The following is a 13,920-nucleotide window of genomic DNA, read 5'->3' as shown; positions in this document are numbered from 1 at the left end:
TTGGAACCAAAACCCCTTCCCTATAAAAGGACATGTTTATCATTTTTGTAAGGCATCCATTTGGAGGACTTACACTATCACAAATTGTATTATCCCATCTACAAGCAAGAGGGATCTTTCTAATTTTTTTAGATTGGTTCTATTTTTGTTAAATCCAAAATTTCGCTGTTCATAATTAATCGGCACAGATTACGTTTTTCTCCAACCTATATTCATACTTTTATTCATCCTAGCGTTCTGTATTAAGTTATACCACATATCTTCGGAACTATGCATAAATTCAACTCTATCCCTTTTTTCGGGTAAACAGTTTGGCGCCCACCGTAGGGCCGAGGATAATAGTGGTCACTTATTTCCGAAAACAACCTTCAATTCAGGTTCAGCTATGAATAGCTACCAACCAAATGGCTTCGCCGACAGACTACGAAGCTGGCCTTCAAGATGAAACCAACAACTTGGCACTACCCGAGATTCGAGCCGGAATACCACTAGATGTTAATTCACAAATTGCTTTGGAAGCAAACCAGCGTTCCGAACCAGAAAGAAGCATTCAGGGCGGTGCTCGATCCGTAGCCCAAGACACCCAAAACCCGGAGGAGATCGGGACCATCTTACGCATGATCTTCGAGATGTTACAAGCCCAACAATTAGCAATAGCTCAGCTGCAGAGCCAAACTCGCGCACAAAGCAGGCCGGTTTCCAACCCACTTCGAGAGGTCACCCCCAGAACAGAGCCTGCCATAGTAAAATCTAACGAGCAGGAATCGGGGACTAATCCCGGAATTATTAAGCTGCTCGAGGAACTCACGAAACGAGTCAAAGCCAACGACAAGAGGGTGGAGACGTATATTGCCAGGGTCGATCAAATCCCGGGAGCTCCGCCAATGATAAAAGGGCTTGATTCGAAAAAAATTCATACAAAAGCCTTTTCCATCGAGTGCGGCACCAAAGCCAATCCCCAAAAAGTTTCGTATGCCCGAAATTCCCAAATACAACGGAACGACCGATCCTAACGAACATGTCACCTCTTACACATGTGCCATAAAAGGCAACGATTGGGAAGATGACGAGATCGAATCCGTGCTATTGAAAAAGTTCGGGGAGACCCTCTCGAAAGGAGCTATGATTTGATACCACAATCTACCACCAAATTCCATCGATTCTTTTGCCATGTTGGCAGATTCGTTCGTAAAAGTACATGCTGGTGCCATAAAGGTCGCAACGAGAAAATCAGACCTCTTCAAAGTAAAGCAAAGGCAGGGAGAAATGCTGAGGGAATTCGTATCCCGATTTCAGATGGAACGCATGGAATTACCCCCGGTCACCGACGACTGGGCCGTACAAGCTTTCACCCAAGGATTGAACGAGCTAAGTTCGACAGCATCACATCGGTTGAAGAAAAATTTGATCGAGTACCCGGCGCTAACTTGGGCAGATGTACATAACCGATATCAATCGAAAATTAGGGTCGAGGACGATCAGTCGGGAGCCCCGTACGGACCTGTTCATCAGAACAGGACAGTTATTAATCAAAAGCAGATCGACAGAGAACAAAGGTCAAACAGAGACCGATATCGACCATACATCACCGATCGAGTAAACAATGGTTCAACACGCAACGCAGTTCGGAACAGTCAAAGAATTGATCAGGGACAAAATTCTCGGGGGCTTATGAGTAAGAGCGGCTTTGACAAATATGTCGAGCCTATAGAAGCACCTCGATTATCAGAGTATAACTTCAGCATTGGCGCATCCGCTCTCGTATCGGCCATCGGACGCATCGAAGACAATAAATGGCCCCGACCAATGCAAACCAATCCTGCCCGGAGAAATCCCAATCAAACGTATGAATACCATGGAACCCATGGCCACAGAACAGAAGATTGCAAGCAACTAAGAGAAGAAATAGCTCGCCTATTTAACAAAGGGCACCTTCGGGAGTTTCTGAGTGATAGAGCAAAGAGCCATTTTAGAAGTAGGGATGTCAGCAAGCAGAACGAACAAGAAGAACCACAACACGTTATCCACATGATCATCGGCGGCACCGATACCCCCCGGGGACCGATGCTTAAGCGCACTAAAACATCGATGGTGAGGGAAAAACGATCTCGGACTCAAGAGTACGCACCCATGGGGACCTTGTCCTTTGGTGATAAAGATGCAGAAGGGGTCATCCAACCTCACAATGACGCCCTGGTAATATCCATACTCGTAAATAAAACTAAGATTAAGCGTGTGTTGATCGATCCAGGTAGCTCGGCCAATATCATCCGATTAAAGGTAGTAGAGCAGCTCGGCCTGCAGGATCGAATCGTGCCTGCAATCTGGTCCTAAACGGGTTCAATATGGCATGCGAAACAACCAAAGGGGAGATAGCCTTGCCAATAAACGTGGCCGAAACTGTCCAGGAAATAAAGTTTCACGTGATCGAAGGCGATATGAGGTACAACGCCCTTTTCGGAAGGCCATGGATCCACAACATTAGAGCCGTGCCTTTGACCCTGCACCAGGTCCTCAAATTTTCGGCGTCGGGAGATGTCAAAACGGTATACGGAGAGCAGCCAGCCGCAAAAGAACTGTTCGCCGTCGATGAAGCCAAACTAATATCCTCACTTGCGCCGATAAAGGGACCGGGCCCGAAAGGAGAACGGGACACCAAATAGCAATCACAGACAGTGGCTCCAACCCAGCCTGACAACCAGAAAGTTGAAGAGAATGAAGACCAAAAGGTCCCTCGATATTTCATAACTCCCGATGACTTCGATGCCACAAAATCAACGATCGAGGAGCTAGAACAAGTCGTATTAATCGAGCGCCGGCCCGAGCAAAAGGTATACTTGGGAACGGGGCTGAGCCCTGAACTCAGGAAGAAACTCGTTCAATTTCTTATCAATAACATCGATTGTTTCGCCTGGTCCCATTTAGATATAACAGGGATCCCGCCGGACATAAAGACGCATCAGATAAGTTTGGACCATCGGTTCAGACCAGTGAAACAAAAAAGAAGACCCCAGTCCGATAGAAAGAACGCCTTTATAAAGGACGAGGTAACCAAACTTCTCAAAATAGGGTCCATTCGGGAGGTAAAATACCTCGAATGGTTAGCCAACGTAGTCGTAGTCCCTAAAAAAGGGAACAAATTTAGGATGTGCGTGGACTATAAGGATTTGAACAAAGCATGCCCCAAGGATTCTTTTCCATTGCCCAACATCAATCGCATGATCGATGCCACGGCCGGCCACAAGATCCTCACTTTTCTCGATGCCTATTCCGGGTATAATCAAATACAGATGAACCCGGAGGACCATGAGAAAACCTCGTTTGTCACCAAATATGGGATGTATTGTTATAATGTGATGCCCTTCGGGCTAAAAAACGCAGGGGCCACTTACCAACGCCTAGTGAATAAAATGTTCGAAGAACAAATAGGAAAAGCAATGGAGGTTTATATTGATGACATGTTAGTCAAATCCCTGCGCGCAGAGGACCATTTAATTCATTTGCAGGAAACGTTCGAGATTCTGAGGAAATACAAAATGAAGCTCAACCCCGAAAAATGTGTCTTCGGTGTCGGTTCGGGCAAGTTCCTCGGCTTCATGGTATCACATCGGGGAATAGAGATTAACCCCGATAAAATTAAGGATGTTGAAGACATCACCGTCGTAGACAGCGTAAAGGCCGTACAAAGACTAACAGGTCGGATCACCGCCCTAAGCCGATTCATATCGAGGTCATCCGATCGAAGTCATAAATGTTTTTCTCTACTCAAAAAGAAGAACGATTTTTCATGGACCCCGGAGTGCCAACAAGCATTAGAAGGACTAAAATGATATCTGTCAAGCGCACCACTGCTTCACACTCCAAAAACCGATGAGAAACATTGCTTGTACCTACCAGTGTCGGAAGTCTCCATAAGCGGTGTCCTGGTTCGAGAAGAGCAAGGTACGCAATTCCCAGTTTATTATACGAGTCGAACCTTATGAGAGGCGGAGACTAGATATCCACTCTTAGAAAAGTTGGCGCTTGCACTAATAAGCGCCTCAAGGAAGTTAAGGTCGTATTTCCAATGTCATCTCATATGCGTATTGTCTACTTACCCGCTTCGTAATATTTTACACAAACCCGAGTTATCAGGCCGGCTGGCCAAATGGACCGTCGAACTCAGTGGGTACGATATCGAATATAGACCCCGTACGGCCATCAAGTCTCAAGTCCTAGCAGACTTCGTGGCCGATTTCACACCAGCCCTCATACCCGAAGCCGAAAAAGAACTATTGAAATCAGGTACATCATCGGGGGTATGGGTCCTTTTTACGGATGGGGCTTCAAACGTAAAAGGGTCCGGGCTGGGCATAGTTTTGAAACCACCCATGGGTGGCATTATTAGACAATCTATTAAAACTATCAGATTGACTAACAACGAGGCCGAGTACGAAGCCGTGATTGCAGGTCTTGAGCTAGCTAAAAATTTGGGAGCAGAAATCATTGAAGCCAACTGCGATTCCTTGCTGGTGGTGAGTCAAGTAAACAAAACTTTCGAAGTTCGAGAAGGTAGAATGCAGAGGTATTTAGATAAACTGCTTATCACTTTGCGCCATTTCAAACAATGGACTTTACGGCATGTACCACGGGAGCAGAATAATGAGGCCGACGCACTGGCGAATTTGGGGTCATCGGTCGAGGTAGATGATATGGGCTCGGGGAATGTGGTTCAACTTTCGAGATCGGTAGTCGAAGAAGGACATGCCGAAATAAATTCTACAAGCTTAACTTGGGATTGGAGAAACAAGTATATCGAATATTTGAAAAACGAAAAACTCCCATTGGACCCTAAAGAGTCCAGAACCCTACGGACCAAGGCTGCTTGATTCACTCTGGCTTCAGATGGAACACTGTACCGAAAAACGTTCGACGGACCATTGGTTGTATGCTTAGGTCCGGGGGATGTCGATTATGTTCTACGGGAAGTGCATGAGGGTACTTGCGGGAATCACTCTGGAGCCGACACATTAGTCTAAAAAATAATCAGAGTAGGGTATTATTGAATCGATATGGGCAAAGATACGAAGAAATTTTTTCGTAAATGCGATAAATGTCAAAGGTTTGCCCCAATGATCCACCAGCCCGGAGAACAACTCCACTCGGTCCTATCCCCGTGGCCTTTTATGAAATGGGGAATGGATATCATCAGCCCTCTGCCATCGACCCCAGGTAAAGCTAAATTCATTTTGTTTATGACTGACTATTTTTCTAAATGGGTTGAAGCGCAGGCGTTCGAGAAAATAAGAGAGAAAGAAGTTATAGACTTTATTTGGGATCATATCATATGCCGGTTCGGGATACCCGCCGAAATAGTATGTGACAATGGAAAGCAATTCATTGGCGGCAAAGTAACAAGATTCCTCGAAGACCACAAGATAAAAAGGATATTGTCGATGCCGTACCACCCTAGTGGATACGCGCAGGCCGAATCAACAAATAAAACTGTCATTCAAAACTTAAAGAAGAGGTTGAACGATGCTAAAGGGAGATGGAGAGAAATCCTGCCCGAAGTCCTTTGGGCATATCGGACAACATCAAAATCCAGTACGGGGGCGACCCCGTTCTCCTTAGTATATGGATCCGAAGCATTAATACCGGTAGAGGTTGGTGAACCCAGTGCCAGATTTTGATTATCGATGAAAGAATCAAATAACGAGGCTATGAACACAAGCCTCGAACTATCGGACGAAAGGCGAGAAACTGCCCTCGTCCGAATGGCCGCCCAAAAGCAACGAATCGAAAGGTATTATAACCGAAGAACCAAGCTCCGCCATTTCAAGCCTGGGGACTTAGTGTTGAGAAAAATTACCATCAATACCCGGAATCCGAATGAAGGGAAGCTAGGACCAAATTGGGAAGGACCATATCAGGTACTCGAGGACATCGGAAAGGGATCATACAGGATCGGCGTTATAAACGGAAAACAGTTATCAAGCAACTGGAATGTATCACATCTGAAACGGTACTACTATTAAGGTACAACCTTTCCATGTTCGTTTACATCTCGAAACTGACCCCTGCAGAAGTCCGAACAGGGGATAGATCTCTCATCAGAAAGCACACGTTGCACTCTTTTTTCCTTAAGACCGGTTTTTATCCCAAATGGGTTTTTCGGCAAGGTTTTTAATGAGGCAACCACTGGTCGTGCAGCACTTATGATAACATCCGAGGCCCCGTAAGAGAGTTACTTCATAGCAACAGGGTCTCGATAGGAAAACTGCAAAGAGCCATATGATCGAAGCGAGCCATGCTCGTATAAGTTGGCCCGAACCCAGGCGTGTAATAACATGTGAAGAATTAAGATATAATGCGACCATTAAGCCTACGGGCTATATATATTTTTTATCTCAAGATTCGAGCAAAAACTGTTTCGACCAAATAAGCCTACGGGCTATTCCTCATTTTGAGTTCGAGCAAACACTCACTCGATCAAATAGCCTACGGGCTGCATTAATTCGAGTTCGAATCATTCACTCGACCAAGCCTACGGGCTATTCTTTAATTCGAGTTCGAGCAAACACTCACTCGATCAAATAGCCTACGGGCTGCATTAATTTGAGTTCGAATCATCCACTCGACCAAGCCTACGGGCTATTTCTTTAATTCGAGTTCGAGCAAACACTCACTCGACCAAATAGCCTACGGGCTGCATTAATTCGAGTTCGAATCATCCACTCGGCCAAGACTACAGACTATTTCTTTAATTCGAGTTCGAGCAAATACTCACTCGACCAAATAGCCTACGGGCTGCATTAATTCGAGTTCGAATCATTCACTCGGTCAAGCCTACGGGTTATTTTTTATCTCGAGTTCGAGCAAAAACTCACTCGACCGAATAGCCTACGGGCTGTATTAATTCGAGTTCAAATCATCCACTCGATCAAACCTACGGGTTATTCTTTAATTCAAGTTCGAGCAAATACTCACTCGATCAAATAGCCTACGGGCTGCATTAATTCGAATTCGAATCATTCACTCGATCAAGCATACGGGCTGTTCTTTAATTCGAGTTCGAATCATTCACTCGACCAAGCCCACGGGCTATATTCTCTTCAAAATCGAATTGTTGACAATTAAATCTAGCACAAGTAGACACTCGCTCGGTTGAAGAGACTGCGAGGTTCGAGTTTGATTGATTGGTTTAAAACATTATGGAAATATTCATGAGACAAATCACAGCAACCCAGGAAACAGAATCAAAAGCAAGTCGGCAAAAGAAGAGGCCTATACACAAAATTTATTTATATGGGTGGCTACAGCAAAAAAAAAAAAATTAGACGGAAACAGTCTTTTCTTTATCAGATTCCCCCCCCCCCCGCTCTCGGATCCACTTTTGCTCCCGTCGTCATCATCATCATCATTGGAAATCAGAGCTTCGGCATCACCCTCGAGTTCTTTTGGCCTTTTTATCTCTTCTATGAGATCGAAGCGGCGAGCATGAATCTCCTCGAGGGTTTCTCTCCTGGATCGGTGCTTAGCAAGTTCGGCAACCTAATGCACCTGACCGTCGGCGGATTCGGCTGCTTCTCTTGCCTGAACTTGGGCAGCTTCAGCATCAGCCCGATAGACGGCCACGAGCGCATCCGCACAAGTCTTTGCCTTTTCGTCATCGGATTCAGCCTTGGCGAGTACCGAGGCCAACCGAGCCTCAAGCTCCTCGATTTTCTTTGCTTGAACTAGGTTTTTCTCCTTCACTTTCTGAAGTTGGGTTTCAGACGACGATAACTGGGCTCGAGCGGTCTCTTTTTCTGCAGCAAAGCGGTCCATACCTTCTTTCCACTGCAAGGATTCCATCCTTATCACATCGACCTCCTCACGCAGCCCCCCAATCATCTCGATATTTTGCTGCAGCTGTGAGACCGAAATGTTAGATACCGTTCCAGTATCAAACCCATAGGTTTTCAAACGCATCATTACCTGCTCAGACAAATCATTCTGGTCTCGATAAGCCTTGGACAGTTCGGCCCGGAGATCTTTTATTTCCTCCTCTCTCTGTCCTAAGGAAAGTTTGAGAGAGTTCTTCTCATCGATAGCGCGTCTCAGGTCGCCCGCGTATCGATGCAGCTTATTCTGGGAACGACAACATTGTTCTCGATGGACTGCCGCAGCCTACGAAGAAACAAGGAGCGAAGTTAACGAAAGACAAACATAAAGGCAATACCAACAAAAAGTTTTTCAAAAGACTCACTTGGTCCAAAGCCTGCCGCAAACCGTGAAAAAGATCCGATTCATCACCGGCAACGTCCTCGATACCAGAGAACAGGTCACGAAACGGATCCTCTTCATCGTGAGGCCTATCTAGATTAAGGGGCCCCAGAGCTTGAGCTTCCCGAATCACCCCTGCGGAAAAAGCGGGAAAGAGAGGCGAGTTCTCGATCGCTACTACCTCGAGTGAATCGCTCGGAGCACTCACCTCGGCTCGGAGGGGTTCGAAGGGCTCCCTGATTGTAACCCCTGCGGGTTGATTCCGATGAGAGGTTCCTTCGACATCCGATAGTTCGGGGACTCTGCCGGAACCACTCTCCGGTATATTTTCAGTTCGAGACAGAGCCCCATAGGGCATCATCGATCCAGCCGGCATTGAAGCATCGGTGGCTCTCTTCGTCCGGACCGCCAGCGTGGACTCATCATATTTTTCTTCTTCTTCATCCCTTAGGTGCAAAACGGATTCTACGGTCAAAGGAATGACATTCTTGTTTGGTTTACGAGCCGTCCTCTTCTTCAATTTTGGATATTCGGACAACGAAGCTCTCTTCTTTTTATTTTCCTTCACAGGCTTTGGAACGAAGGTCGAGACATCCTCCTCATTAGACAGAGGTCTCAAGACCGCGTCCTTACCCAAACCTGCATATGAGAAACCTTATCAAAAATATATCGAGAAGTGCCTCATCAGATTCCGAGAAATGAGCTTACCGTGGTTTTTGGCCTCCCACCGACCCTTAGACAAATCACGCCATGAGCGCTCGGCGTATGTGGAAGTTGAAACAAGAGCCCGTACCCAATTCTTGAGGTCGGGAATCCGGGCATCCAGGGAACCGCTACATCACGAAAAAGGGGAGTGTCGATAAGAGAACAAATGAAAGAACAAAATAGAAACAAGGGCAAAATCACACTTATGTTTCAAATTCCACTCCTCGGGAAAGGGCATCTTTTCGGTCGGGATCAGGTCCGAAGTCCTTACTCGAACGAACCTGCTCATCCAACCCCGGTCCCTGTCCTCGTCAATACTCGAGAACAAAGCCTTGGTAGCCCGATGCTGGAGTTTTATTAACCCTCCCCGAAAAAGTCGGGGACGGTATAGCCGGATAAGATGATCAAGGGTGAACGACATCCCCTCGATTTTACTCACGAAATATCGGATCAGAATAACGATCCGCCACAAAGAAGGATGGACCTGATCTAAGGTTACCTGATGCTGTCGACAGAAGTCGATAACGACGGAATCGAGGGGACCCAAAGTGAAAGGATAGGTATATACGTTCAAAAACCCTTTCACGTGGGAAGTAATGTCTTCGTCAGGGGTAGGTATTATCACTTCTTTTCCCCCCAATTGCAATCCTTCTTTAACAGATCGAGGTGCTTCTCAGTAATCGAACACATGTACCTCGATACCGGCTCACACCGGCCAGGGACCGATGAACCTTTATCAACTTTAAAATCTGAAGTAAGGACGCACGCCCCGGGGACACACTCCTCTGGCCGTGGTTCCACCGATGTCTCATCGACGACACACTGTGAAGATGAAGCTTTCTCTTTCTGAGGAATTATTTGCGATATTTTCGCCATTTTTGAATTCAAAAATAAGGAGCAGAAGGAGGTAATAGAGATTTGGTAGAATTGAGGGATCCTTTCGGAAAGAAATCACAACTTTTTTGTAAGAAGGGATGGGAAAATTTTAGAAGATGGAAGATGTAAAATTGATAAAAGATAAAGGTGGGAGTGATTTATAGGTTCAAATCGACGGCGGTTCATTATCAGCAGTGGCCGACCACCGCCTGATATGCATTAAATGCCTTGGGAGACTAAACCGACAGGACATCTATCATGTGTGTCATGATCGAACCTGATGGGATCAATAGAATATAATCCGATCGAGCTGTTGAAAATCATATCGTTTCTCGCCGTATTTATTTCTGAGAAACGAGGGGACTATCTATATACGGTCGAAATGGATTTGGCATGTCCAGTACGGTTCGAAGGGTGATATATCGAAGTAAGATCCCGAAGGGGGAGGGGGACTAATCTAGAGCCTGGCAAGGCCGGTCCGTGTTGAGATCGATATCATAATCAAAATCGAACAAGAATCGAACCATGGTGCGGGTAGATCTATCGTGCAGATAATCCAACTCGAACAAGAATCGAACCATGGCGCGGGTAGATCTATCGTGCAGATAATCCAAAAACCAACCTACATCGACCGGAAATCCGTTCGAGGGCTCGAACCGGGATCGAGCTCGAGTCAAGATCACAAGTTCGAGCCGAAATCAAGCTCGAACCAAATCGAGGGTTCTAAGCAAGATCGGGCTCACAGACAAAAGCCATTGTAATCCCACTAAAGGAAATCTTGGCAGAAATTATGGAAAAGCTGATTTATCATGGGTTTCCCACTGAATGTTTATTTTATTATGCTTGGAGCCAAAACCCCTTCACTATAAAAGGACTTGTTTATCATTTTTGTAAGGCATCCATTTGGAGGACTTACACTATCACTAATTGTATTATCCCATCTACAAGCAAGAGGGATCTTTCTAATTTTTTTAGATTGGTTCTATTTTTGTTAAATCCAAAATTTCACTGTTCATAATTGATCGGCACAGATTACGTTTTTCTCCAACTTATATTCATACTTTTATTCATCCTAGCGTTTTGTATTAAGTTATACCACGTATCTTCGGAACTACGCATAAATTCAACTCTATCCCTCTTTTCGGTAAACAGAAATTTAAACCAACTCTCCTCACATGAAATTGTTATAGCTCAAACAGAAAGAGTGATGAAAACATTTCACGAACTTAAATCCAAGTCACCAAAAATTATTTCAACATTCATTACCAGTTCAAGTAGAAAACGATATGGTGCAATGCATCTTCGAGATAGATAGCAACATGCCAAAAACAATCAGGAAAAAAAGTACATACAAAATTATTATAGATATAATTCGGCGGCGGAGAAGAAAGTTTGTTCTATGAAGAAAATACAAGAATGTAGGAACAACATCCACATAATATTATCGACAAAAGAATCAACATAAAGAAGCTACCTAAAATAGAAATATTAATTCGTGACACAATATTAATCAAAAATTACGTTCCTCATCTTGTCATCATCCTTGAAGAAGAACTTTTTCTTGGGGCATGAACTTGTGTTGTTCTGGTTTAGCAATTGACAATACTCAATAAAATGATATCCAAGAATATTATTGGGTAAGTGAAGGGGAATATGTAAAATTGGAATCGAAAAGGATCATAAAATCTTTCAATTTCAAGAAAACCATTTAAAGGCAAGGCATACGATACATTTGAGTAAATGATAGTTTAATGGGTTGTTAAGTATGTAGAATTTAATGGACAAGTAAATATGCCAAATGGAAGAAAAATGGCAGCGAAACTTCTTTCAAGTAAATACATAGAATTAAGGGGCAAGTAAATATACAAAATGGACGAAAAACAACAACGCAACTTCTTCCCGTATGCCATAATTGGAAAAAAGGAAGAAAGAAAAAATGCCAAAAAAAGGAGATTAAAGAAAATTATATTTGCTGGGCTTAGAGGTATGCCACATCATTTCTGCCATTCCCAACTTTATATTTATATATAGATATAGATATATAAATGTCATGTGAATCGCTAGAAACATGTGAAGTGTATGGCTAAGCAAATCATTTTCGATTATTAAAAAATTCACATCACTTCAGCTTCTATTGGAACACAAACATCTCATCTTCTATACATAGACTATGCATTGGTTATACATTATTATACATATATTATGTATTCGCCATCTATTTTTAATAGTTTCGGTGGCTAAGTGAGCGGCTATTTAACTTAATTCTTGATAAAAAGATTTCGATTTAAATGAAGCTGATCAGCTGTTCATCTTGCGAAAATGGGCATGTGTGTCTTCGTGATTTTGTAACTTCATTCGGATAAAAAACTATAATCGGTTTAAATTTTGCCAATAAATAATCCAATTATCAATTAGGTTGAGACTTCTGATGGTCGTTATTTTTCTAAGGCACATTCGTCAATTGTTTTATGTGATATTGAACGAACCTTTCGTTCAAATTTCATTGTCCTTAATTACTCCTTAGAATAAAAGAGCTAGCATATATGAAATCATGTTTATGGCGTCATTTTAGTCCACGTACTTTGTGCCATGTCCCTCTAATCACCACACTAGTAAGTCGTAAGGAATAAACATATCTCTTGCATGTTTGGTCAATTTTCTAAAATCAAACTTATTTTGAGAAATATTTGTTAAAAAAGTACTTGAGAAACAATTTATGTTTGGCTACTTAATTAGAAAAATATTTCTGAGCAACAATAAGTATTTGATCAAGCTTTTAAAAAGTATTTTTAAGTATACTTTTTAAAATTATTTTTGAGAAAAAATTACTTTTTTTTTCTTCTCAAAAACTATTTTTGTTTCTACTCAAACACTTTTTTCTCTTAAAAGTTTGACCAAAAAATACTTGTTTAATAGCACCTTTGATCAGCCTTCGGGGCGGAAGATTAACATATATAGCACTCTACTTTGAGAAATTATTTAGTTGTAGTAATATATTATCTCTTCATCAATTCCTTGTAAAATTCAAAGTAGAACTTAACATTTTTTTAAAATAAATGCATAGTCAAAAAATTATACGTAAAAAAGATTTAGAATGATCTAAAAATTGTTTACCCTAAAAAACGGATAACAATTAAATTTGTATGTGGTTTTAAGGATGCGTGGATTAATTTAATACAAACGATAAATTGTGTTAGATTAAACAGATAAAAGACGTAATAGATTGTCAAACCACTTAAGGAGGGTGATTCCGGACTCAATAACAACCTTAATGAGATATCTGCCCTCGATACCGGACTCACAATAACGAAGCACTGATGAACAAGAGTAAGAACTTTGAATAACAGAGAAAATAAGAGTATATTACCTTGATATGCGTGTTACCGTGTGTTTAATGAATAATAAGATCCCCTTTCTATAGTAGGGGAGTTCTACCCTAAGTACAATTCTATAAAAGGTAAAAAAATCTTTTGTTTAACCAATCACCAGTGCTCTGCCGATACGTGCCGAGATCCACGCCGTATTATCCGGCCGGTCACGGACATCACGGCCTTTTGTTGGTCGTGCTCGATTACCTGGTAGTGCTCTCTGAGGCCTTTGGGATTCGAACCGAATTCGGGGTCATGGACTCGATACTCTCGAGGCCGGACGTTTTTACCGGACCCCAACTCGAGGGACTCTTTGTCTCAATTCTTGTTCCTTGGCATCACGTCTCTTGCTTTGTTTGCTTTATGGGAAGCCGATGCGTCTCATAGGCTCGGTTTCACCCGTATATAGATAGTCCCCTCGTTTCTTGGAGAGTAAGTTTACGGAAATGACGAGAAACGACATGAGCACCTCGATTTCTTCTCCAACACGCCGTAACAGAAACGATAAAAGATTCGAAACGTCCCGTCAGTCATGTCATAATGACTTCAAATGCGTGTCAGTCATCGGCAGGCCATCCCTGGATACGAAACGGCATGAAGCCTCTATAAATACCCCTCATCCTTCGTTCATTTTTTACTTTTTGACCAAGCTTCTACCTTTGTACCTTCAGGGTATCACTGCCTCTCTTCATACCCCATCATTTTTACCTTCGTTCTTCAAGAG

General features: G+C 43.1%; 1 protein-coding gene across 1 annotated transcript; it reads right to left on the bottom strand.

Annotated features, from left to right (window-relative positions):
- Nucleotides 1-7,533: 7,533 nt before the first annotated feature.
- On the bottom strand, nucleotides 7,534-9,828 carry LOC138894287 (uncharacterized). Its single transcript, XM_070178974.1, has 3 exons — nucleotides 9,684-9,828; nucleotides 8,231-8,886; nucleotides 7,534-8,151 (listed from the first exon to the last, which is right to left on the bottom strand). The coding sequence occupies exons 1-3, from the start codon at nucleotides 9,826-9,828 to the stop codon at nucleotides 7,534-7,536; spliced, it is 1,419 nt and encodes a 472-aa protein (XP_070035075.1).
- Nucleotides 9,829-13,920: the final 4,092 nt, after the last annotated feature.

Source organism: Nicotiana tomentosiformis, chromosome 6 (genome assembly GCF_000390325.3).
Source record: "Nicotiana tomentosiformis chromosome 6, ASM39032v3, whole genome shotgun sequence".
Lineage (NCBI taxonomy): Eukaryota > Viridiplantae > Streptophyta > Magnoliopsida > Solanales > Solanaceae > Nicotiana > Nicotiana tomentosiformis.
This window is presented reverse-complemented; position numbering and strand designations above follow the sequence as displayed.

Bases quoted from the DNA above. Each gene is read 5' to 3' on its own strand.
- LOC138894287 (XM_070178974.1), bottom strand. From the start codon at position 9,828: ATGGCGAAAATATCGCAAATAATTCCTCAGAAAGAGAAAGCTTCATCT. The intron at 8,887-9,683 runs GTTCATCGGTCC...TCTCATATGCAG, and splicing joins AGATTTTAAAGTTGATAAAG to GTTTGGGTAAGGACGCGGTC. The intron at 8,152-8,230 runs GTGAGTCTTTTG...GTTTCTTCGTAG, and splicing joins TGCGGCAGGCTTTGGACCAA to GCTGCGGCAGTCCATCGAGA.